At 34.3% G+C, this 23,740-nt stretch overlaps 1 protein-coding gene across 2 annotated transcripts in view; it reads right to left on the bottom strand.

Moving 5' to 3' along the window:
• The window catches only part of C2CD2 (C2 calcium dependent domain containing 2), a 91,901-nt gene that overhangs the window by 35,503 nt on the left and 32,658 nt on the right, over positions 1-23,740 (bottom strand). Inside the window, exons 3-7 of one of the 2 annotated variants that reach the window (XM_074213834.1) lie at positions 22,598-22,717; positions 20,771-20,872; positions 11,482-11,604; positions 10,700-10,823; positions 6,909-7,017 (exon numbers count right to left, since the gene is read on the bottom strand). In XM_074213834.1, coding sequence (XP_074069935.1) covers positions 6,909-7,017; positions 10,700-10,823; positions 11,482-11,604; positions 20,771-20,872; positions 22,598-22,717 — 578 coding nt within the window. The remainder of the gene's footprint in view (positions 1-6,908; positions 7,018-10,699; positions 10,824-11,481; positions 11,605-20,770; positions 20,873-22,597; positions 22,718-23,740) is intronic. The other variant, XM_074213835.1, reaches the window with a different exon arrangement.

Here is a 23,740-nt window from a genome sequence, read left to right as displayed (position 1 = left end):
GAGCAAGATGGGGGAAAAAATTGTAAAACAAAATAAATAAAATCTTTCTTTAAAAAAAATTACTGTTACTTTATACAACATTGTCTTGATTCTTCTCAAATTGCTCTCCATTATTTTGTGTAAGTCTTTCTACGTTTTTAAACCAGAAAACAAAATTTACATAGGAAATAACTTTCTATTAAACAAAAACAGCATGGGAAAACTGGAAAGCAGCCTGATAGAAATTAGGCTTAGATCAAATGGATATCTGACCTTAATATTAAAGATTTTTCTATAAAACCTAAGAGGTGGGACAGTGGGGTGGCACAAATATACATACATGTACGTAACATGTTGGGTGTATTACACATGAAAATGTGCTTATTGTGCACTGTTCAGTCATTTCCATTGTGTTTGACTCTTTGTGACTCCACTTGGGGTTTTCTTGGTAAAGATATAGGACAAGCTTGCCATTTCACTCTTCAGCTATTTTGCAGATGAGCAAAATGAGGCAAACACAGTTAAGGGACTTGCCTAGAGTCACAAAGCTAGATTGCATTTGAAGTCCAGGTATTCCTGATTCCAAATCCCATACTCTATCCACTGAGTCACTTAGCTGCCCCCATATTATTTGTTAATAAAATATTTTGTGATGTATAAAAAGTTATAAAGTTAGAACTCGAATTGGTTAAGGAGGAAAGACAAAGAGTGAGTATTATTATAAAAGGTGGACCTATTCTAATGAAAGGCTGATGGATTTAATTTTGACTATCCTTTACTTCCAAACTACCTTGGGCAACCTAATTAAAGAATTTATCAGGGGGGGCAGTTAGGTGGCACAGTGAATAGAGCATCAGCTCTGGAGTCAGGAGGACCTGAGTTCAAATTTGACCTCATTCACTTAATAATTGCCTAGCTGTGTGACCTTGGACAAGTCATCTAATCCCCGCCTTAAATTAATTATCCCCATCCAAACCTGAGCAGTATACAATGGGCCCCACCTGGGTGGAGTCTGAACAAGATTGAGGAGAAAGTTAATCCAATTTCATTATCCTCAGTGTCTTTCAGATGCTGGCTTGACTTGAGAGAGAGAGAATAAAGTTTTGGAAAGGAAGAATCCAGTGTCTCCCCAATATCAACAATAAGGTTTTTTTTCCTCCTTTTCTTAAAATTTATTTTAATTCGTTTGTACATGTGTATTTCCAAGTTACAAAGTTTCCCTCCACCTTCCCTTCCCATACTCCTCCCCTCAGTTGGTAACAGTCAGGTTAGCATTTTACATACATATTTTGTTAAACATATTTACAAATTAGTAGTTTTTGGCATGAAGAATTAGGATTAAGGGAAAGAACAATTAGTTATTTAATAATCATTTCTCTGATCTCCTCATTTGATTCTATAGAGATATGTCTCCTCAGTGAATCACTAATGATATAACAAATGCTTCATTATAAGGAAACAATGATAAAGGGAAAAAGGGAGAGATTGATAGAAGTGAAAAAATCAAAATCCCCTATGCTAAGCAAAACTTCAGATAAAAGGCATACCAAGAAAAAGTAAATGACAATAGAATAAAAAAAATATGATTTATAGATAATATTTTTTTCTTTTGAACTGATAAAGCAATAGTTAGGGCTTGGAGATTTAAATGTTACCATTAATGATTATAAATCTAGATTTAATTTGATTTAGTCTGCAATCTGATCAAATCAGAATGTGGTCTGAGAATGCTCTTCTATAAAGGATAATTATGATAAATCAGAACTTAACATAAAAGACATTTGCTATTTGGCATTAAAATTGTCATTGCTGTACCAGTACCTTATGTCTGTTTACCTGAGTTAACTATTCTGTAAGGTTTCTTGTGAGAATCACGTGTTTCTAAAACACTGCATTAATGTTAACTATTTTTATTATTTAAGTAGATGTAATTGTGATAACTTTATATTGGTTTGTAGATGTGATCAGTATGCAATACCAATGATGATGATGATAAGAATGATTTTCCTTCAAAAATAATCTGGAGACACATCCACCTGATCTGAAGTCACCTGAATAATTATGAATTTTGTTTCAAGTTTCAAATACACAATATTGTTATATTTATAAATTTTCTTATACTGTGAAATTTAGTAAACTGTTATATCAGATATGCTGAAAAGTAATTTCTCTTCTAAACCAGGATGTTGCTACATTAAGAATTATATTTTGGGTTTTTTTTAAGAATTGTACTGTTAAAAAAAAAGTAAAATTGGAAAACTGTTAGGTAATTTTATGCATAATATTCTGAAATACTGTAGTTTAAGAGATTGTAAATTTCCAGGTTTGGCTATATTTAAGAGGAAGTTTTATCTAAAATTATTTGGCTATCAATTATGAAAATTTTGAGATGTTAACTAAGTTATTTGGAGTATTGCAATCGGTCAATATTGTTTTTCTAGGGGTTTGAATGAACTATCACATATTCACTATTTATACAGGATTCCAGAATGTAATTATTTTTTTGATTTCCAGTGATACAACTTAAGACAGGATGACTTTATGCTCTAGGAGAAGACAAAAGGAAAAAAAAGTTACTGAATGGATTTGTAAAGGTCTGGGGGAAACTTTGTTAATATGATAAGGTTAATCTAATTGGATTTATTTTTGGCATTCCTTCACTTTGAAAAACTGAATCTCTTCCTCACTACAAACACTTTTTGACAGAGGGCAGTGGTAATTAGGACTTACATTATTTAAAAATTTATTTTGTCTTTATTGTACTTTTGGGATTTATGACCCTTAAAGACATTTTATACTAACTTAGTTTTGATAAATTCCAATTTTAAGAATTATTTTTTGATTTAAGGTTGAAGAGATATCTATAAGTTCAGAGATTTCCAACTAATTTACTTCATTATTCTAATAACATCAGAGTAAATTTTAAACTTTTTTTTGAAGGAATATTTCTAGAAATAAATGTTAAAGCAAAAAAATCTTTTGTGTAAATTTTTGTGATTTTTTAGAAGGCCTGATAAATTTTATTTTAAAGCTAATTTAATACAACAATTTGATGATATTAATAATTGTGTCTAGCCCTTATGACTAGTGATATTTTGCTGTTTAAGAAGAAAACCTTTTTGGGAACCCTGAATATTCTTTTTGAGTTTCATTCTTAGATTTGTGATGTCTTTTAGTCAACCTTGAATGGTTATTTTTAAGAAAAATCACAGAAGTCAGCAGCTCAGTGGGAGTGACATCTGAGATCTTAGGTTAGTGAATATCTGTCTCTGAATAAGGCAGGGAAGTTACCTTGGGAAGGCTAAGGTTGGATTCAAAATTCATTTTCTCATATAAGAAATCTGTCTACTTGAGTTGATATATGCTAAGCTCCTTACAGTGTATAGGCCTTGAGGACCAATTCTTATGTTATTATAATGATGTCCCTGCTTCTAACTCTCATAGCAGATTTCTATTATCAGGATTTGCAAACTGTATAAGTCTGCCCATGCAATACTGGTTCTATTAATTAGTAGAGTAATGCTAAGGCATTTGAATTACATAATAATCTGTAATTAAGAAAAAGCTTGTTCTTTTAATCTGAATTTATAGTCATTCTGATGCAAGGAATTATGGACATAGGAGATATTGTGATTAGAAACAAATTTTATGGTAGGAAAAATATTGTTTGTGCCTATCTGGGGAACAAAGTGACTTAGCTTGTGACTAGTGGTCTTAGTTCATTCCCCTTCCTCCAGTTTCCGGTTTCCAGTCTACCTGACCTTGGCCACTGATGGGTCAAGTTTATGCTGGTATGACAGAAAATGATATGTTGGACTTAGAGGTGACACTTCTTGGGATGGAAAGACCAGCACATAACTTGTCTATTGGAGAATATCTGGAACCAGGTGCTAGACTACTCCCCAAGCAGTCCAGAAGTGCATTTAAGTAATCCAGAAAAGAAGCGCCTCCCCTTTTCTCTCCTTCACCTACCTTTGCCTTGCAAGGATAGCTATCTCTCTCTTTCTAAGTTAGGCCACTCCCAGTCTAGGCTTGTTGGAGAACCATGGGCCTCTAGTCCATGTGGCCAGACAGACTAAGTCAGCCCTTATGGTTGTCCATCCTTTCCCCTCTTAGCCAGGAATCCTGGCTATTTTCACTCGCTTCACTCTCACTCAAACTTCACCTAGCCTTTGTTATTCCCCTGCCCTCCAGCAGCTTACAAGGTGCTTGCTGGTCTCCAAGAGAAGAGAAGAATTTTTTTTTTGTTTTATTTTGTTTTTTTTTGCTAGGCAGTGGGGTTAATTGACTTGGCCAAGGTCACATAGCTAGTTATATTAAATGTCTAAGGTCAAATTTGAACTCTGGTCCTTCTGACTCCACTGCGCCATCTAGCTGCCACAAGAAAAGATTTTAATCTGTATAGGCCTGTATAATAAATCCTGAGTAGTTTTAAAATCCCAGAGCTGTTTGTGAATTCTTTCACCTTTCAAGGCTTCTCAATCTTAAATTGGTGACACCAATCCCTGGCAACAATTCCAATGCCTACTTGTCATATGTATCAGATTCAGTTTCTGAAGTCTTGTCATCCTATCAGAATGATAGGAGGATGATTAGTCAAAGGTAGAGAAGTTTGTGAAACAAAGATATGAATTTATTAAGCAGTAAGGTTAAAGTCAGGAACCTCTTTTGTTTATGTTTTAAGGAATAGTATATGATAATCTATATTAGTAGAGAATAATGACTTGGTTACCTTAATGAGAAATTTTTTATATTTGTTATTTAATATGAAATTAGAGTCTATATGTAGAGCATTCCCTGGAAATGCATGCAAACTACTTAAGAGTTACCTGTTGAGTACCTTTTTCCTGGACTCTTATGTTGAGTCCCACTTATGGACTCCTTCAATCTTCCCTAGATGAGTGGTTGGAGGGGGTAGGAGATAAGTACTACATCCAGATCTCCAAGTGCTCCATTTATTTACCAAAATACCAGTGCCTAAACACCTTTCTAGTCTCTAATCCACTCCCACGCCCATGGCACTTAGCAAGATAAGACTCTGGTGTTCAAGGACACCAGGTAAAGATAATTCACAATGCTCCCATACACAATGGTTCCTAACAGTTACCTTAAAAGATGATTCCATTGTTTAGAGGGTTTCTGAGAGCAGTAATCTGTGTTTATGTCCATTTGAAAATTGTCAATAATTGAATATGTTTTACTATAGACAACATTTCACATAAACTGTTCTCTGTATACAATTTGGGATTACTATATTTATATATCCCATCTTAAGTTTTCTTATTTCTTATTAAGCAAAAAAAAAAGCATTCACTTAGTCATGAGTACTAGTTATATCAATATAAGTTGTAGTTTTTACGATAAATCTCTTATTGTCACCATTTTGAGCATACATAAACAATATCTATTATCAAGGAAATATGATCCTTGAGAGGTCCATATACCCAAAGCTATGATTATTGGAATTTGCTCTTTAAGACCCTATTGGGGGGGGCCAGGGCAGCTTGGTGGTGTAGTGAAGGGAGCACCAACCCTGGAGTCAGGAGGATCTGAGTTCTAATTTGACCTCAGACACTTAATACTTAATTTAGCTGTGTGTGACCTTGGGCAAGTCACTTAACCTGTTGCCTTGCAAAAACCAAAAAAAACCCTTATGAGACTGTAATGGAACTCTGTTTGAGTTAAATTTTGAATCTCAAGAAATGCTATTAAATCAATGAATTCATGATGCCTGTAACCCTATGGAGTTGACTTCTACGAATTGTAGGTAGCATTCTCATGGGAAAGGGTGGGAGAAGGAATTTTGGCATAAGTTAACTTGGTTTCCTCAGTATGATGATATGTATGCTATATAATATGAAAGATATATACATGTAGGTGCTATATAAAAACAAACATGTAAATTCATTCCAATTATTTCTGTATTATATTAACATACATGTATAAATTATTATATATCTTACAATATACACATATTCAAAAGTCATTTCCCAATAGATAAGGGGTTAAAAGATATGAACATATAGTTCTCAAAATAATTTCAAACTATTAACACCTATATAAAAGAATGTTCCAAATCTCTAATAACAAAGAGAAACATACATTAAAACAATCTTGAGATTTCATTTTACATCCTCAAATGGACAGAAATGATAGAAGAGTGGAATAGCAAGTGTTAAAAGAGTTGTAGCCCAATAAGCACACTAATCCTTTCTTGGAGATTCTGTAAATTGGTATCAGAGAATCATTTTGGAAAATAATTTGGAAAAAAGCAAATAAAGTGACTTTGACCCAGTGATTCTATTACAAGAAGGCTATCAGTGAGAAGAAAGTCATAATGCACACCAAAATATTTATAGCAGCATTTTTTGTGATGGCAAAGAATTAGAAATGAGTAGATGCCCATAGAATGGCTAACAAATTGTAGTAATTTTTTAAAAATGCAAATACAATGAATACAGAGAAATATAGAAAGATCAAAATGAATTCATTCAGAGTAAAATAAGTAGAGTCAAGACAACAGTATACACAATCACAACAATAATAGAAATGGTAAGAATAACAGCAAAATAATCAAAAACTGCAAAATCATATAGAACAAGTATGGCTCCAAAAAGAGATATGAGAAGATACCCCATCCCCCAACCCAGGGCTTTAGAGAGTTAAGTATATGACTATGGAAAACTGATTTTTTTAAAAAATCAGTTTCAGGAACTAACATACACAATACAATCAGAGAACACATCTTTCCATCAAAAATATCACTCTCACATATTTCAAACTACTTCACAAACTTAACAAGATCTTTCATTTCTTCTGCACAAACTACAATTCTCTCCCTGCTTTTGCACAAAGTTAATAGTTTTATTAACTCAAAACTGATTAATCTAAAAACACACCTTGAAATGTGTAATCTTTGGCATACTCACAAAGTGAACACTTCATCCCAAGTGAAGTTTGTGGTACTTTTGGTTACAGAACTGGAGAACTTCTGAAGAGGATCATTTAACTGAGTCACAAAACAACAGTTAAGACTATCTGCAATAAAAAAGTGACATTTTTATAATTTTTGTAAAATATCCCAAACATAGTTCAGTTGCAAAACTCAAGAAATGAAAAAAGTAGTTAAACTTTAGCCAAAATGAGTTAGTAAAAGTGTTTCCCTTGCTGGAAATTTGATCTGTGTCCTCTGAAGATAAGTTATCTGGATGAGACAAGTCATTGATGGTCTGGCATTTTTTGGGAAATTTTTTAGTTATTGATACTTAAAACTTCCTGAGAGCATGTTTACTCTCAAAATGTTCTCTGGTATATTAATAATAATAATAGCTATTATGTACATATTTTTCAATTGACAAAATATGTTTTCTCTTTGTCTGACTTACTGAATTATAAATAAAACAAGATAAAACAAAAACTCTTGTTTTTGACAATAGGCATAGTCAAGTAAAGCAAATTCCTACACTGTCCATGTCCAAAATGTCATGTCTAAATTTGTATTCCAAGTTCACTGCCTCTTTTTCAAGAACAAGGTATAATGTTTCATCATAAGTTTTCTGGAAGCATGGTTGGGTTTTGCATTGATTCAAATTCTTAATTCTTTCAAAGTTTCTTGTTTTTATACTAGTGTTACTGTTGCTTAGTGTTCTCCTTGTTCTGCTCATTATGCATAATTTCATACAAGTCTTCCCATTTTCCCTAAAGCTTTCCTTTTCACTATGCCTTATGGCACAACATTTTCTATTATGTTCACAACTAAAATTCATTCATCCATTTTCCAACAGGAATCTCCATAGTTTCCAATACTTTGCTACTACAAAAAGAACTGCATATATGTAAATAAGTATATGTAATAAATAAAAAATAAATATTTATGGTTCTCTTTTCTCATTCTTTCACCTCTTTGGTCTAATAGTAGCATACTTGACTTTTAGGGCACAGTTCCAAACTGCTTTCCAGAATGGCTGGATTGCATGAACTGATGCTGAGTGAGATGAGCAGAACCAGCAAAACACTGTACACCCTAACAGCAACATGGGGGCTATGATCAACCTTGATGGACTTGCTCATTCCATCAGTGCAACAATCAGGGACAATTTGGGGCTGTCTGCAATGGAGAATACCATCTGTATCCAGAGAAAGAAGTGTGGAGTTTGAACAAAGACCAAGGACTATTACCTTTAATTCAGGGGGAAAAAAACTGATGTCTTATTGTCTGATCTTGCTATCTCTTATACTTTTATGTTTCTTCCTTAAAGATATGATTTCTCTCTCATCACATTCAATTTGCATCAATGTATACCATGGAAACAATGTAAAGACTGACAAATTCCCTTTTGTGGGGGGTCAGGGGAGGGAAGTAAGATTGGGGGAAAATTGTAAAACTCAAAATAAACTCAAAATCTTTATAAAAAAACAGAATGGCTGGGTCAATTTAAAGTTGCACCAATTGTACATTGTACAATTTTCTCTCCATTTTTTTTCATTTTCTTCTTTTGTCCTCTTGTCCTTTCTGCAAGTCTGACAGGTATGAAGTGGAATCTAAAGGCTGCTGTAGTTTTCATCTATCTAAGTATTAGTATTTTAAAGCATTTTTTCAAATGATTATCAATAGCTTGGATCTTTTCCTTTAAAAAATTTCTTTGATCTTTTCTCTATGGGGACTGACTCTTGGTCTTACCTTTAACCATTAAAATATCTTTGATTTGAAACCAAAAGAGAAATGAGCCATAAAGATTTTCTTTTTTCCATTTACTTCTTTCTTTTCTATTAAAAATTTGATAATCAGTTCTCACAAATAATCAGTCAGTTCAAACTCCCTCCAGTATACTTCTTTCCTCATTTGGAACCTAAGCCACTTAACAAAGAAAATCTTCCCTATGATAGTTGTTTTTTTTGTAACCATTGTATGTTTTTTAAAAAAATCCACATAGAAAAATATCAGCTTATGGAAGAAAAGTGATGTTCTATTAGAAGGGTACTTGGTGGGCAGCTAGGTGGCTCAGTAGATAGAGCATGGGCCCAGGAATTGGAAGGATCTGAGTTAAAATCTGGCCTCAGACACGTAAGACACCTAGCTGTGTAACCTTGGGCAAGTCACTTAACCTCATTTACTGACAAAAATTAAAGGAAAAAAAGGGTACTTGGTGTAACAGATATATAAACATCCACAGTTTTCCAAAGGGAGATAGAGGTAGATATATTTGACAAGAAAGATGATAATTTCATGACCAGAAAGAACAATGATCAATGTTGGAAGGGATGTGGGAAATCTGGAACACTAATACATTGTTGGTAGAGCTGTGAACTCATTCAACCTTTCTGGAGAGCAATTTGGAATTACACACAAACAGCAACAAAAATGTGCATACCCTTTGATCCAGCAATACCACTACTGGGTCTATACCCTGAAGAGATCATGAAAAAGGGTAAAAATATCACCTGCGCAATAGCAGCCCTGTTTGTGGTGGCAAAGAATTGGAAATTGAGTGAATGTCCTTCAATTGGGGAATGGAAGAACAAACTGTGGTATATGTATGTCATGGAACACTATTGTTCTATTAGAGACCAGGAAGGATGGGAATTCAGGGAAGCATGGAAGGATTTGAATGAACTGATGCTGAGCGAAATGAGCAGAACCAGAAGAACATTGTATACCCTAACAGCAACTTGGGGGTGATCATCAACCCTGATGGACTTGCTCATTCCATCAGTGCAACAATCAGGCACAATTTTGGGGTGTCTGTGACAGAGAATGCTGTCTGTATCCAGAGAAAGAATTGTGGAGTTTGAAAAGAGGTCAAAGACTATTACCTTTAATTTTAAAAAAAACGCTATTTTATAATATAATTTTTCTATCTCTTCTACTTTATTTTTTTCCTTAAGGAATAAAATTTCTCTCTCATCACATTCAATTTAGATCAATGTATACCATGAAAACAAGATAAAGACTAACAGACTGCTGTCGAGGGGAGGGGGAGGGAAGCAAGATTGGGGAAAAATTGTAAAATTCAAAATAAATAAATTAATTAAATTTTCAAAAAAGAAAGATGATAATTTCTACAGAATAAAATATTTTCATTTCAAATAAATGATCAGCAAAGTATATTTTTTCCCTTCCCACCTGGTTATTGAAACCATTCCCACCTGCCCTAACACTCCAGGCACCATCCCTTACAGTCCAGGAAGAGGCTGAGATCCCAGAGCTTTGTGTTGACCTCTCCCATCACTTGTGACCTGTGTGGTGTTGTTTGCTCTCTGGTGAATCTAGTGACCCCTCCTCAGCCCACTTTTTCCAATAAACAGCTATTTAACAAGGGAAAAAAAAAGAAGCATATTTTTTCATCTACATATATCTTAAGAGCTGTTAATAAAACCTAAAGTAAATAAGAAAGAAAAAATTGTAATAAGTTTATTTCATGGCATGATACTGTAACAGTTAAAGAAAAAATGCTGATTGGAATACTAGATAAACTGAACTTTCTTGTTTCAGTTCATTTGTTTTATAGCATGTCCAAAATCAAGAATTTGATTTCTAGACCAGTTTGAAGCATAGCAGACCCTAGTTGCACTTAACAACTAAGAGCCACCTTTACCTTTTATCTAGTGTATATTTTACAGTTTCTTTGTGGCAAAAAGCACTATCAATTTTACAAAATAGCCCAGTCTATTATTCCATTTTTTTGAAACCATTGCATATCTGATATTTCTAATATTCTACCTGAAGAACCTGGATTATTCAGCAGTATTACTTGGATATTCTTCACCAATAATTTTAGCTTGTGAACCCTTGGGGGTTTGGGAGGGCACAAAGCCTCAGGAAGAGTAGACTTATGGCGCATATCCTGTTGAAAGAAAACAAGAACAAAGGAACATTTACCCAAAAGAATGAGAGAAAACATGTGGTTTTTGACATTCTAACAACTAAAAAAATAAATTTATGGAAATGAGACAAATAGTCAGAAAATTGTCAATATATAAATTTTACATGCAAACAGATACCTTGCAAACACATACAATAATAAGCCTCATAAGAAAACCAAAAATTTTCCAAAATAAAAATCAGGTGAAAGCCTAAAACATCAAAATCTTTACGGAGAAACTTCTGCTAATAGAAATAATTTAAATGTAACATATAATCTTAGAGAGTGTCCTGGGAGTTTAAATAATTTCTCTATAATCATAAAGCCAGTACTGTATAACAGACACAACAGATAAACTCTTCCTGACTACAAAGCCATCCACCAGAATATGATGAAAATATCTTTTCACTGAGGTGTTCCATAATTATTTTGAACATAAAAAGTTACTTGTGTCCTAGCCACTATTCTATTACAAGGCAGTCAAAAAGACTGAAATCCAATAGGTTTGAAAGGTATAGAAATGGGAACAGGGGTTATGGAAGATGGGGAAATGCTTTAAGACCATATGTAAAATTTCTATGGGAAATCAACAATGACCCCAAAGTGATATTAATTATTAATTAGCAAAGAAAAGATTTACCTCTGCCTCTTTTACATCCACAGTCTTGGTGCTCAAAATCATTGATGGGGAGACTGAACTAACTAGATGTCTCAAAATATCTTTGAGGGTTTTGGATAGATCAAGCATCCCTATTATCTGATCCTAGGAAAAAAGGAAACATCAGTATCAATATTTCAAAAGTAAAATGGGAAATGATATATGCAAATTATACAATTCAAATATCCATGATGTATCTATGAAGTAAATCTAGAATCAGATTTGCTTTTATTTGAGTCACTGATGATATAAAATATAAAAATGTTATAATATAACTTGACAGTTTTTCAAAGGTTAAAAACAATACCACAGAATTACAGAACTGTAAAAGTTCATAGAAATCCTGTTTTAGGAGAAGGCAGCAGAGTACAGTGAAAAAAAGAACTAAATTTGGAGCCACAAGACCTGAGTTTGAATCCTGACTATACTCCTTACTATTTTCAGTATTTAAGCTTATAACAATATCTCTAGGTATAAATTTCTTCATCAATAACAGTGTTAAAATAAGTGACTTCAAAGGATATTTCCAAATTGGAAAGCATCATCTTCTTCATGATTATAAGTAACCTTAAAATAAAATGGGAAAACCTATGATTTCATTGTTTCATAGATGTTAATGTGAGCTCTGTAGCATATTATCAGGGATATCTTGCACAAAAGAAATGACACAAAAGTATGTATGACTAGAAATAAGATGGTTTGAGTTAATAAAAACAAGGGATAATAAATACCTCAAGGGTTTCACTAGCAACAAATGTACAAAGTAATACCTCCCAAAATTCTCTAGGTGTGTAGGACATTACTACACTTTCAGTCAAATAGCTTTGGAAGTCATCTTTAAATCTTCTCTCTGACCTTCCACATCCAATCAAATGCCAAACTCTATGAATTTTGCTCTCTGGTTGAGGAAAAGTCATGACTCCATGAAGATATGGATAGTAACTAGATTTATTACGAGAGAAATGAAAGTGCATGTCAAATTCCTTTTACCAAGTAGGAAGGAGTTCACAATACCAATGGGAATTTGAATATAAGTTACAAAAAGAAGAAGTCTCATGAGAGATGTAGAAGGCAATTCCCTCTACAAGTGGCATGGGAGGAGAAAAGGAGTAGCAAAGGGAGGGAAGAAGGACTGTGTCTTCTTGCAAACAGAAGGAGAAAGGCAGAGAAAGAGGAGCGCATGACTAAATAAGATGGCAAAATCAGTACCATTTTCCTTGAGATAATATTTTGTCCTTCATTTTCTTTTTTTGTTATTTTTGCTTTTGCTTTTGCTAGGATTCGAATTCCCAGGCTCAGACACTTGCCACTTACCCATTTACCAGCTGTGTAATCTTGGGCAAGTCACTTAAACCTGAATGCTTCCCAACCAGGGTTATCTCCAGTCATCCTGATTCATATCTGGCCATTGAACCCAGATGTCTCTGGAGGAGAAAGAGAGGCTGGTGATTTGGGCACAGCCTCCCCTCACTCAAATCCAATTCACGAACTTGTCATGGCATCACCTCCTTGATGTCATACTGGTCCTTGGGGTACTAGACCATGAAGATATGATGTTCTACTAATCTATAAGAATCTCAGCTGTACAAACAGTTTATCAGTCTGGTGCTGACTGAGGTTGTAGTCCCAGGCTCAAAATGACCAAAAGCAACTTGATCTCAGAGGAACGGGGTTGCTAGTCTGAATACCAGGACAGAAAAGAGTGCTTGTGATTATTCACTGGGGTGTATGGCCCTGGGCTCAAATCCAAGTCAGAGGAGAGCACTAGCAATTGTGGCTGCAGGAGAGTGGAGGACCTGCCACAGTGCCAGTCCCAAGAAGAGTGCTGGCACTGGTGGCTACAGAATAGAAAGGTCTCTTTTTTGGTAAAGACCAGAGCACAGAACAGGAAAGCAATGATCACACCTCTCCTCAGATCAAATTGCTTTGGAAGAAATAAAAAATTAAAGATTCTCAGAAATAGCTATGAAAACTCAAAATAACCTGAAGCTTGAACAGGAATCCTCAACCCTGATCCCAGTTCAGCTTTAACATAAAGTCCAGAGTCCAGAAAAAGGCTGAAAATTAGAGCAAACAACAAAATGAGAAATTTACCAATAAAATTGCTATGCAAAACAATTACAAAACAGTTTTCAAGCAAATGAAAAACTGAACAACTGAGAAATATTAATTGCTCATAGGTAGATTGAGCCAATAATAAAAATAACAATTCTACATAAACTATTTAATCAGTACCATACCAATCAAATTACCAAAAACTTATAGAACCAGAAAAAATCATAACAAAATTTATTTGGAAAAACAAAAGCTCAAGAATATTAAGAGAATTAATGAAAAGGAAAAATGTGAGGGAAGGTGTTCTAGCCAAACCAGCTTTCTCTTTGTATTAGAAAGCAGTAATCATCAAAACTGTCTGGTGCTGGCTAAGAGATAAAGTGGTGAATGAGTAGAATAGATCAGGTACACAATACACAGTATTAAATAACTTTAGTAATCTTGTGTTTGACATACTCAAAGGATCCAAAATTCTGAAACAAGAAATCACCATTTGACAAAAATTGCTGAGAAAACTAGAAAACAATATGGCAGGACTTCGGTATAGACAAATTTTTTACAGTATACCAAGATAAGGTCAAAATGAATGCATGATTTAGACATAAAGGGTCATATCATAAGCAAATTAGTAGAGCATGGAACATTTTTATCTGTAAGAATTATGAATAAAGGAAGACTTTATGACCAAACAAGAGAAAGAGAGCATTATAGCACATAAAATGGATAATTTTGATTATATCAAATTAAAAATGCCAAGTCAAAATTAGAAAGGAAAGCAGGAAACGGGGAAAATTTTTATAGTAAATTTCTGTTAAAGGACTTATTATATATATATATATAAATTAGTCCAATTTATAGGAATGCAAGTCATAGCCCAACCCCACCAAATGGTCAAAGGATATAAACAGTCAGTTTTCAGAAGAAGGTATCAAAGCTATGTATACTTACATGAAAAAAAATGCTCTAAAACACTATCAATTAGAGAAATGCAACTATTATCTCACCCCTATCAGATTTGCTACTATGACAGAAAAGGAAAATGACAAATGTTGAAGCAGATATGGAAAAATTAGGACTCTAAATGAACTGTGGCTAGAGTTGTGAACTGATGTAAACATCATGGAGAGCAATTTGGAATAATGCTTAAAGGGCTATAAAACTATGTAATACCACTACTTGGTCTGTATCCCAAAGAAGTCACAAAAAAATGGGAAAAGACCCACAAAAACAAAAAATATTTATAACAGTTTTTTGTGATACCAAAGAAATGCAAATTGAATAGTGTTCATCAATTGAGGAATGACTGAACAAGTTGTGGTATGATTTTGATGGAATAATATTATATAAAATGATTAACAGAATGCTTTCAAAAAACCTGAGAAGTCTTTTTTTTTTAAGATTTTTCAAGGCAATGGGGTTAAGTGGCTTGCCCAAGGCCACACAACTAAGTGACTGAGGCTGGATTTGAACTCAGGTACTCCTGACTCCAAGGCCAGTGCTCTCATACACTACGCCACCTAGCCATCCCAAACCTAAGAAGTCTTAACATGAACTAATGCAAGTGAAATGAGCAGAACTTGGAGAATTTTGTATACAATATAAGTGGTACTGTACAATGATAAACCATGAATGGCTTAGCTATTCTTGGGAATACAATGATGGAGAAAATTCCAAAGGACTTATGATGAAAAAAAGCAATCAACCTCTGGAGAGAACTGATGAAGTTTGAATGCAGATTGAGCCATACTTATTTTCATTTTCTTCACTATCATTATTATTATTATCATCTCTATAGTCTCTTTTCTTTTGAAATATATCTAATATTTTATATAACTGTACATATAGAATCCATATCATGTTGCTTACCTTCTTAAGAATGGGGAATGGCAGAAGAGATGAAAAGAATTTGGAGCTCAAAATTTTTCAAAATTAATGTTTAAAATTTTTTGTTTATAATTTAAAAATAAAAATTAACATCAAAATAATAAAGTTGATTAACTAAACCAATTAATTACAAAAGATTCCAAAGTAATCAAATATAGTAGCGCATTTTTTAATAAACAGAAGGATTTCAACTACAATGGTAAGGATTCTAGATTGGTCAAAAACTGCTACGAAATCTGATAAACAGTCTAGGAGAGATTAGGCTTGCAGTATCAGTATTTCACACGATGTATGTCATTTAGTCAACCAATTAGAGGTAAAAGGAGTTATCTTTTACAACTATGAATAAATAGAGATTTCTCAGACATTTTACACTAACTAACTGTGTGGTCTTGGGCAAGTGACTTATCCCTGATTGCTTTGTACCTCAGGACCATCTCTGGACATCCTGATTCATATCTGGCCCCGGAATCAGATGGCTCTGGAGGAAAAAGTGAGGCTGGTGACCCAGCACAGCACACACTCCCTCAAATCCAATTCACGTGCTTGTCATGGCATCACCTCCCTGATGTCATGGCCTTCTTTGAGAACAAAGGGGAAAAAAAATCTCTATTTCCTATTTCTATTTATCTTTATCCATTTATCTTTCTCTGGAGGTGGATAGTATTATAGAAATATTTTAATTATACATATATAACCTATATTGGATTACTCTCTGTCTAAGAGAGGAGAGAGAGAGAGAGAAGGGTGAAAGGAAAATGTGGAACTCAAAACCTTACCAAAAAATGAATGTTGAAAACTATCTTTATATGTGGTTGGAAAAGTAAATTTACTTTTTTTTGAAAGATTTTATTTATTTTGAGTTTTACAATTTTTTCCCTATTCTTGCTTCCCTTCCCCCAACCTCCACAGAAGGCAGTCTGTTAGTCTTTACATTGTTTCCATGGTATACACTAATCTAACTTGAATGTGATGAGAGAGAAATCATATCCCTGAGGAAGAAACATAAAGTATAAGAGATAGCAAGATTAGACAATAAGACATCAGTTTTTTCCAAATTAGTAATAGTCCTTGGTCTTTGTTCATACTTCACAATTCTTTCTCTGTATACAGATGGTATTCTCCATCACAGATATTCCAGAATTGTCCCTGATTGTTTCACTGATGGAATAAGCAAGTTCATCAAGGTTGACCATCACCCCCAAATTGCTATTAGAGTGTACAATGTTCTTCTGGTTCTGCACATCTTGCTCAGCATCAGTTCATGCAAATCCTTTCATGCTTCCCTGAATTTCCATCCCTCCTAGTTTCTAATAGAATAATAGTATTCCATGATATACATATACCACAGTTTGTTAAGCCATTTCCCAATTGAAGGACATTCACTTAATTTCCAATTCTTTACCACCACAAACAGGGTTGCTATGAATATTCCTGTACAAGTGATGTTTTTAACCTTTTTCATAATCTCTTTCAGGATACAAACCCAATAGTGGTATTGCTGGATCAAAGGGTGTGCATATTTTTGTTGCCCTTTGGGCATAATTCCAGATTGCTCTCCAGAAAGGCTGGATGAGTTCACAGCTCCACCAACAATGCATTAGTATCCCAGATTCCCACATCCCTTTCAACATCCCTTTCTGGTCATATTGGCCAATCTGAGAGGTGTGAGGTGGTACCTCAGAGATGCTTTAATTTGCATTTCTCTAATAAGTAGTGATTTAGAGCAATTTTTCATATGACTATGGATTGCTTTCATTTCCTCATCTGTAAATTACCTTTGCCTATTTTTTGACCATTTGTCAATTGGGGAATGGCTTGTTTGAAAAATAAATTTATTTAAAAAAAACAACTAAAACCACTAACTAGCAAGCAAAGGAATAAAGGGAAATTTCCATAAAATTATAAGTAATATTTATCCAAATCCATCTGTATTGGGGATAACCTAGAAGCCTTCCCAATAAGATCGGGGTGAAATAAGGATGCCCATTATCACCTCTTTTATTCAATGTTATTCTAAAAATGTTAGGAAACAAAGCTATCCCTCTTTGCAGATGATATGATGATATACTTAAATATCAGAATTAGCTTATCATTAAACGTTTGGTACAATTCACTTGTAAATTCATATGGTCCTGATGCTTTTTTCTTAAGAAGTTCTTTTATAGGGGCAGCTAGGTGGCGCAGTGGATAGAGTACCAGCCCTGGAATCAGAAGTACCTGAATTCAAGTCCGGCCTCACACACTTAATAATTACATAGCTGTGTGACCTTGGGCAAGCCACTTAACCCCATTGCCTTGCAAAAAAAAATGCTCTTTTATGACTTGTTCAATTTTGCTTTCTAAAATGCATTTAGATATTCCATTTCCTCTTCTGTTAATCTAGGCAGTGTATATTTTTATAATTATTCTTCCTTAAATTATTCAATATATTTACATATAACTGGACAAAATAATTTATTTGGTTTCATCTTCATTAGTGGTATATTTACCCTCTTCATTTCTGATTCAAGTAATTTGGTTTTCCTCTGACAGTGGGCTTCTTTGAGAGTAAGGACTATCTTTTGCCTTTCCTTTTGTTCCAGCAATTAACACAGCATCTGGCATATAGTAGATACTTAACAAATGTTTGTAGACTATAAAAAGTTTGGCAGTGAATGGGAGGATGGAAAGTTGAAAAACAGTTTGAGAGGGTAGCTAAGAGAAGAGAGGTTACAATCATGATGCTTATAAGAAATCAAAGCTGAAAGTAGCAATAATCTCATAAATCCCCCCCCCAATCTCTGCCTGAAAGAAGGAAGAAAAATGGTGAAATAGTACATATACAAGCGAGGAATGCCCTTTCTTGTACAAAAGTGGAAAGCTAAAAAAGACACCTTCAGATTTGCTACCCAATGAGTAAATCTGACACAAACTTGGAAGATTTGTAGCATCCTCAGTCTCCAGACTTCCTGAGGACTAGAAAGAGTTTAGGAAACTGATGTCTGATAATTTTAATCTTATCATTGAATTTGGAGACAATGCCATCTATCATAAGCAAAAACTGTAAAGACAGGAGCAGAAGAAGTGATGACAGAGGAAATCTAGAACACTCACTCTGAGACAAGTAGATAAGAGTCAGAAATAAATAAAAGGCATGAGGCCCAAAGAAGTTGTTGATTAACTATGGAGTACAGGCTTCCTAATTTGATTAATTCATGAGATGCAGATCTGGAAGAAATTTTAGCAATCATCTAAACCAAACTCACTTTCATAGAGTAAGAAATTGAGGTCACCAAAGGTTAAATCCCAGGATCATACAATTACTATGACTTTGGATTCAAGACTTTCCCAGATACCAGTCCTGAACAAATTTAAAGTGAAAAAACTCATTCTCTTAAATCATTCAGAGAAAAGGACAGGAACAACACGAGGAAATGAGCACAATTAAGGTTAAAAACATAAACTAAAATTTAATTTCAAAAATACATATCTATGATTAAATTAGCTCTTATATGGACCTATATTTTGCAAAAATGTCTATATTTACAATTGTATGACCTTTGTTGCCTGTGGTGCATATAAGACATATATATGCCACATTTAAAGATATTGAAAATTATATTGAAAACAAAAACTAATACTCATGCAAAAAATTCATTCAAATCGTATGTTTTTTTTTTCTCAAAGTCACAATGAGTAGAAAGTTTAGGAAAATAGTGGTCACCATTTATAAAACACCTTAATATTTACAAGGTGTTTTACATATATTTTCTCATTTGATCTGATCTTTACAACAACCCTAGGACATGCTGTTATTATTCTCATTTACAGATGAAGAAACTGAGGCTCAGGAGTCTACATTGCCCGAGGATTTGTGGAGTTAGTATAAAGGAAAGTACAAAGATGGGAAAGAGGTTAACCATAGATTTAAAACTTTGACAAAACAGATGGAGGCACCATACCATAGTGGATCAAATTCTAGATTTGGAATCAGGCAAACGGGGTTAAGTGGCTTGCCCAAGGCCACACAGCTAGGTAATTATTAAGTGTCTGAGACCAGATTTGAACCCAGGTACTCTTGACTCCAGGGCCGGTGCTTATCCACTATGCCCCTTCTAGGAATTCAAATCTTACCTTAAATAATCTTTAACTCTATGACCATCAGAAAGTCAGTCTCAGTTTTCTCAGCTATAAAATATGAAAAATTCTTTCACTAGTGCTTTCCATAACAGTATCTCTGTTAAGATGATCAGTTGTGAATGACTTAGCTAATTTCAGCAATGCAATGATCCAAGACAACTCTAAAGGATTTAGGATGAAAAATGCTATCCATTCTCAGAACATCTGAATACAGATTGAAGTACAATTTTTTTTAAGTTTGTTCTTGAGGGTTTTTTACCTATATTTTCTTTCACAACATGATTCATATAAAAATGTTTTGCACGACTACACATGTATCCCAAACTATATTGACCTGCTTACCTTCTCAAAGCAGGGGTGAGGTGGAAGAGAGAAGAAGGGAGATAATTTGGAATTCAAAGTTTTTTTAAATGAATGTCAGTTGTTGGTGGGGAGCTGTGAACTCATTCAACCTTTCTGGAGAACAATTTGGAATTACACCCAAAGGGCACAAAAATGTGCAAACCCTTTGATCTAGCAATACCACTACTGGGTCTATACTCTCAAGAAATTATGAAAAAGAGTAAAAACATCACTTGTACAAAAATATTCATACCATGGAAACAATGTAAAGATTAACAGACTGCCTTCTGTGGGGGTTGGGGGAGGGAAGCAAGATTGAGGGGAATTGTAAAATTCAAAATAAATAAATAAATAATTTTTAAAAATAAAATAAAATGAATGTCAAGCATTGTTTTTACATGTATCAGATAAAAAAATGCTTAATAAACTTTTAAGTATTTTCCAAACACTACACAAACGTGAGATGTTGCCAATGAGGGAAGAGAGGACAGTTATGATGTATTTGGAAAGAGAATAAGGGATTGAAGGGTACATTACCAATACATTAAACATTTTCTAAGTGTAGTTTGCTATCACAGCAGCAGTCCACAGCTAAACCTAGCTATCTACACATTAAGCAGACATATCACTCTACAAATGGTGACATTTAAGCAGCCTAATTCTGGGATGAAATGTGTTGAAAATAATGAAAACTGGGGCAGCTAGGTGGTGCAGTGGATACAGCACAGGCCCTGGAGTCAGGAGGATCTGAGTTCAAAATCCGACCCCAGACACTTAACAATTACCTAACTGTGTGACCTTGAGCAAGTCACTTAACCCCATTGCTTTAAATAAAAAAAATTTTTTTAAAAGAAAAATAAAAACTAACCTGTATTGGTTTAGGCTGGATTTTTATATTTATCTCTTTAGCATTGAGGAAGGACCATTTTATCAACATATCTTCTCTTTTCTCTTTCATATGAAATTCCAGCTATTGATAGAAAAACTGATTATTAGGATTTATGTTTTAACAGAAGTAATTTCCACATTCAGTAATTTGGTTACTCATAATACATTATTAAATTTTCTATGAAGGGGGAGAAGAAACACATTAAATATTACTTAAATGGAATGTATACTTAATTTCTTTTTAACTACCCCCATCTTCACATCAATAACTTCCAAATTGTGTCAACTCCACCAATTAAGTTCCAAATTGTGTCAACTCGGGCCACTAGGTGGCACAGTGGATAGAGCACAGGCCCTGGAGTCAGGAGTACCTGAATTCAAATCCAACCTCAGACCCTTAATAATTACCTAGCTGTGTGGCCTTGGGCAAGCCACTTAACCCCACTGCCTTGCAAAAAAAAAAAACCAACCCAAATTGTGTCAACTCTACCAACTCCATATCTCTAGCATCCATCCTTTTTCTTTTTCTCTATTCACATGGCTACCACCTTATTTCAGAACCTCTTTGTCTCTTCTATCAATACCTCTTAAGTGGTCTCTTTGCCTCCATTCTCTCTTTTCAATCCACCCTTTTTGTTGAACTGAATAAACCTAGTCAAATAAAATAAACTGGATAAAAGAAATGATTGCTAGAGGTTCATAAATAACTTCCTATTCATCTTTCCCTAGAAGTCAAAGTGATTTTGTAAAGTTTATTCAATATAACACAATTATACAAACAATCATACAAAAAGGCAATTCATGAAGTATTAAAATCTCTTTAAAGACTAACATCATCTTATGATTTTGCATTACAAAAACATAAGAGAATTGAACACTGATTTGCTCTTGGTACCAATCCTAAATCTTGGATGGTTACATGTATACTAGCTATAACACATAAATTATATATGGCCCACAAAATTCTATTCAACAGTCACTGAGGCAGGGTTCCAAACATAATCAATTTATTTTCTTTTGGGTTTTTTTTGTTTAGGTTTTTGCAAGGCAAATGGGATTAAGTGGCTTGCCCAAGGCTACACAGCTAGGTAATTATTAAGTGTTTGAGACCGGATTTGAACCCAGGTACTCCTGAATCCAGGACCGGTGCTTTATCCACTGCACCACCTAGCTGCCCCCATAATCAATTTATTAAAGAGATAGGTGGTCCGTAATCAGTTGTGTCCAAGACCTTCCCATGGTCCAGGACCCTGATGCTCATGATTGCCTAATCTTCAGAAGGGTAAGAACTCCCATGATTGGCTAAAGTCAGTGTCCTTCAATCATAACCACTTTGTCAGCAGCCTTTTGGGAGTCATTAATTATAAGTCATCAACTATAGTCCATCAGTTTCAGGCCATCTTATCAGGGCTTTCTATGGCCCATCAAACACCAGTGTTTGGTGACCTGTTTTCTAGGAAGCAAAAAAGTTGTGGCTTTGAAGCAAAGGTTACTAGAGTATATACAATAGTGATTCACAGGTGTGGAGAAGAAATGAATCTTATTTCAAGTACTTGGAGTACTTGGAGTTGGGATTGGGGAATAATATATTGATAATCCTTTATAAGAGACCTAACTAGTAAAGTGTAAATCTAGCTGATAAAGCAATATCAATTGATAGAATCATCAATACATCTTATATGTGGGATATTTTATATAGTACATAACATACATTAGTTATTTGTGATACTGTTTCTTTCATTTCATAAGGCATGGTTTGGGAAGGTTCTTTAGCAAGTTTTCATGACATGAAAAGAAACAATTTTACCTGCAAATGAAATGGAGATAGCTGTACATTATATGACTGATATTTTGAAGCATCAGATGAGGCAGAGAGCACATGGACAATAAAATGAATTGAATCTCCTCGAACATTATAGGAAACCACCTGGAGGAGGAGGGAGGAGGAAGGAGGAAGTATTTCATTAAAATTTTAATATATGGAAAACTTTATAGAGCAAACAAAATCTTGCATATATTCAATTTGCATGCACTTTTTTGTTAATCAGAATTTCATAAGCTAGTCATGAGTTTACATTTTCTAATTTGATTGATTATCATGCAGTACTTGAAAACCTGGAAACAGTATTCTAAAATGTCCTCTAATACAGATTAATTTTTCTGTTCAATATAGCAATTGCCAGATCAGTTGCTATGATCATTCTTAGACCCTCTTGCCAGCACTGTTTTTTGTTTTTTGTTTTGTTTTGGGGTTTTTTTAGATTTTTGCAAGGCTATGGGGTTAAGTGGCTTGCTCAAGGCCACACAGCTAGGTAATTATTCAGTGTCTGAGGCTATATTTGAACTCAGGTACTCCTGACTCCAGGGCTGGTGCTCTATTCACTGTGCCACCTAACCACCCCCAGAATTAAGTTTTCTATATAGTCAGGAAGACCTGAGTTCAAATCCAACCTCAGACATTTAATAATTACCTAGTTGTGTAACCTTAGACAAGAACTTACCCCATTGCCTTGCAAAAAATAGTTTTCTATACATCCTCAGTCAGTACATCAACAACTTGATTAGTAAAAAAAGCATTTACTAAGGACATAATATGTTCTAGAAACTTTATTATGAGCTAAGGATACAAATACAGGCCAAAAGAAAAAAAAGCAGTCCCTGCTCTCAAGGAGCTCACAGTCTAATGTGGAGACCAAAAGTCTTCCTGACTCCAGGTCCAGGATACTATCCATTGCCTCATCCAGATGCCCCAAAGAAGGTAGTAGTCAGAAGCAAAAGAGACTTTTTAGGAAGAACAGTGTCAAAAGAAATCAAGAAGGATAAATAGAAGAAAATAAGATGGAAGGAACTACCCAGTTATTCATCACAGTTGAGAGGCAGTTAGTCACCTAACCTCTGTTGGTCTTAATTCACTGGAGCAAATCACTCCAGTATTTTTGCCAAGAAAATC

This window comes from Macrotis lagotis, chromosome 1, assembly GCF_037893015.1.
Source record: "Macrotis lagotis isolate mMagLag1 chromosome 1, bilby.v1.9.chrom.fasta, whole genome shotgun sequence".
In the NCBI taxonomy this organism is placed as follows: Eukaryota; Metazoa; Chordata; class Mammalia; order Peramelemorphia; family Peramelidae; genus Macrotis; species Macrotis lagotis.
The sequence above is the reverse complement of the archived record's forward strand: the minus strand, read 5'-3'. Positions and strand labels throughout refer to the sequence as shown.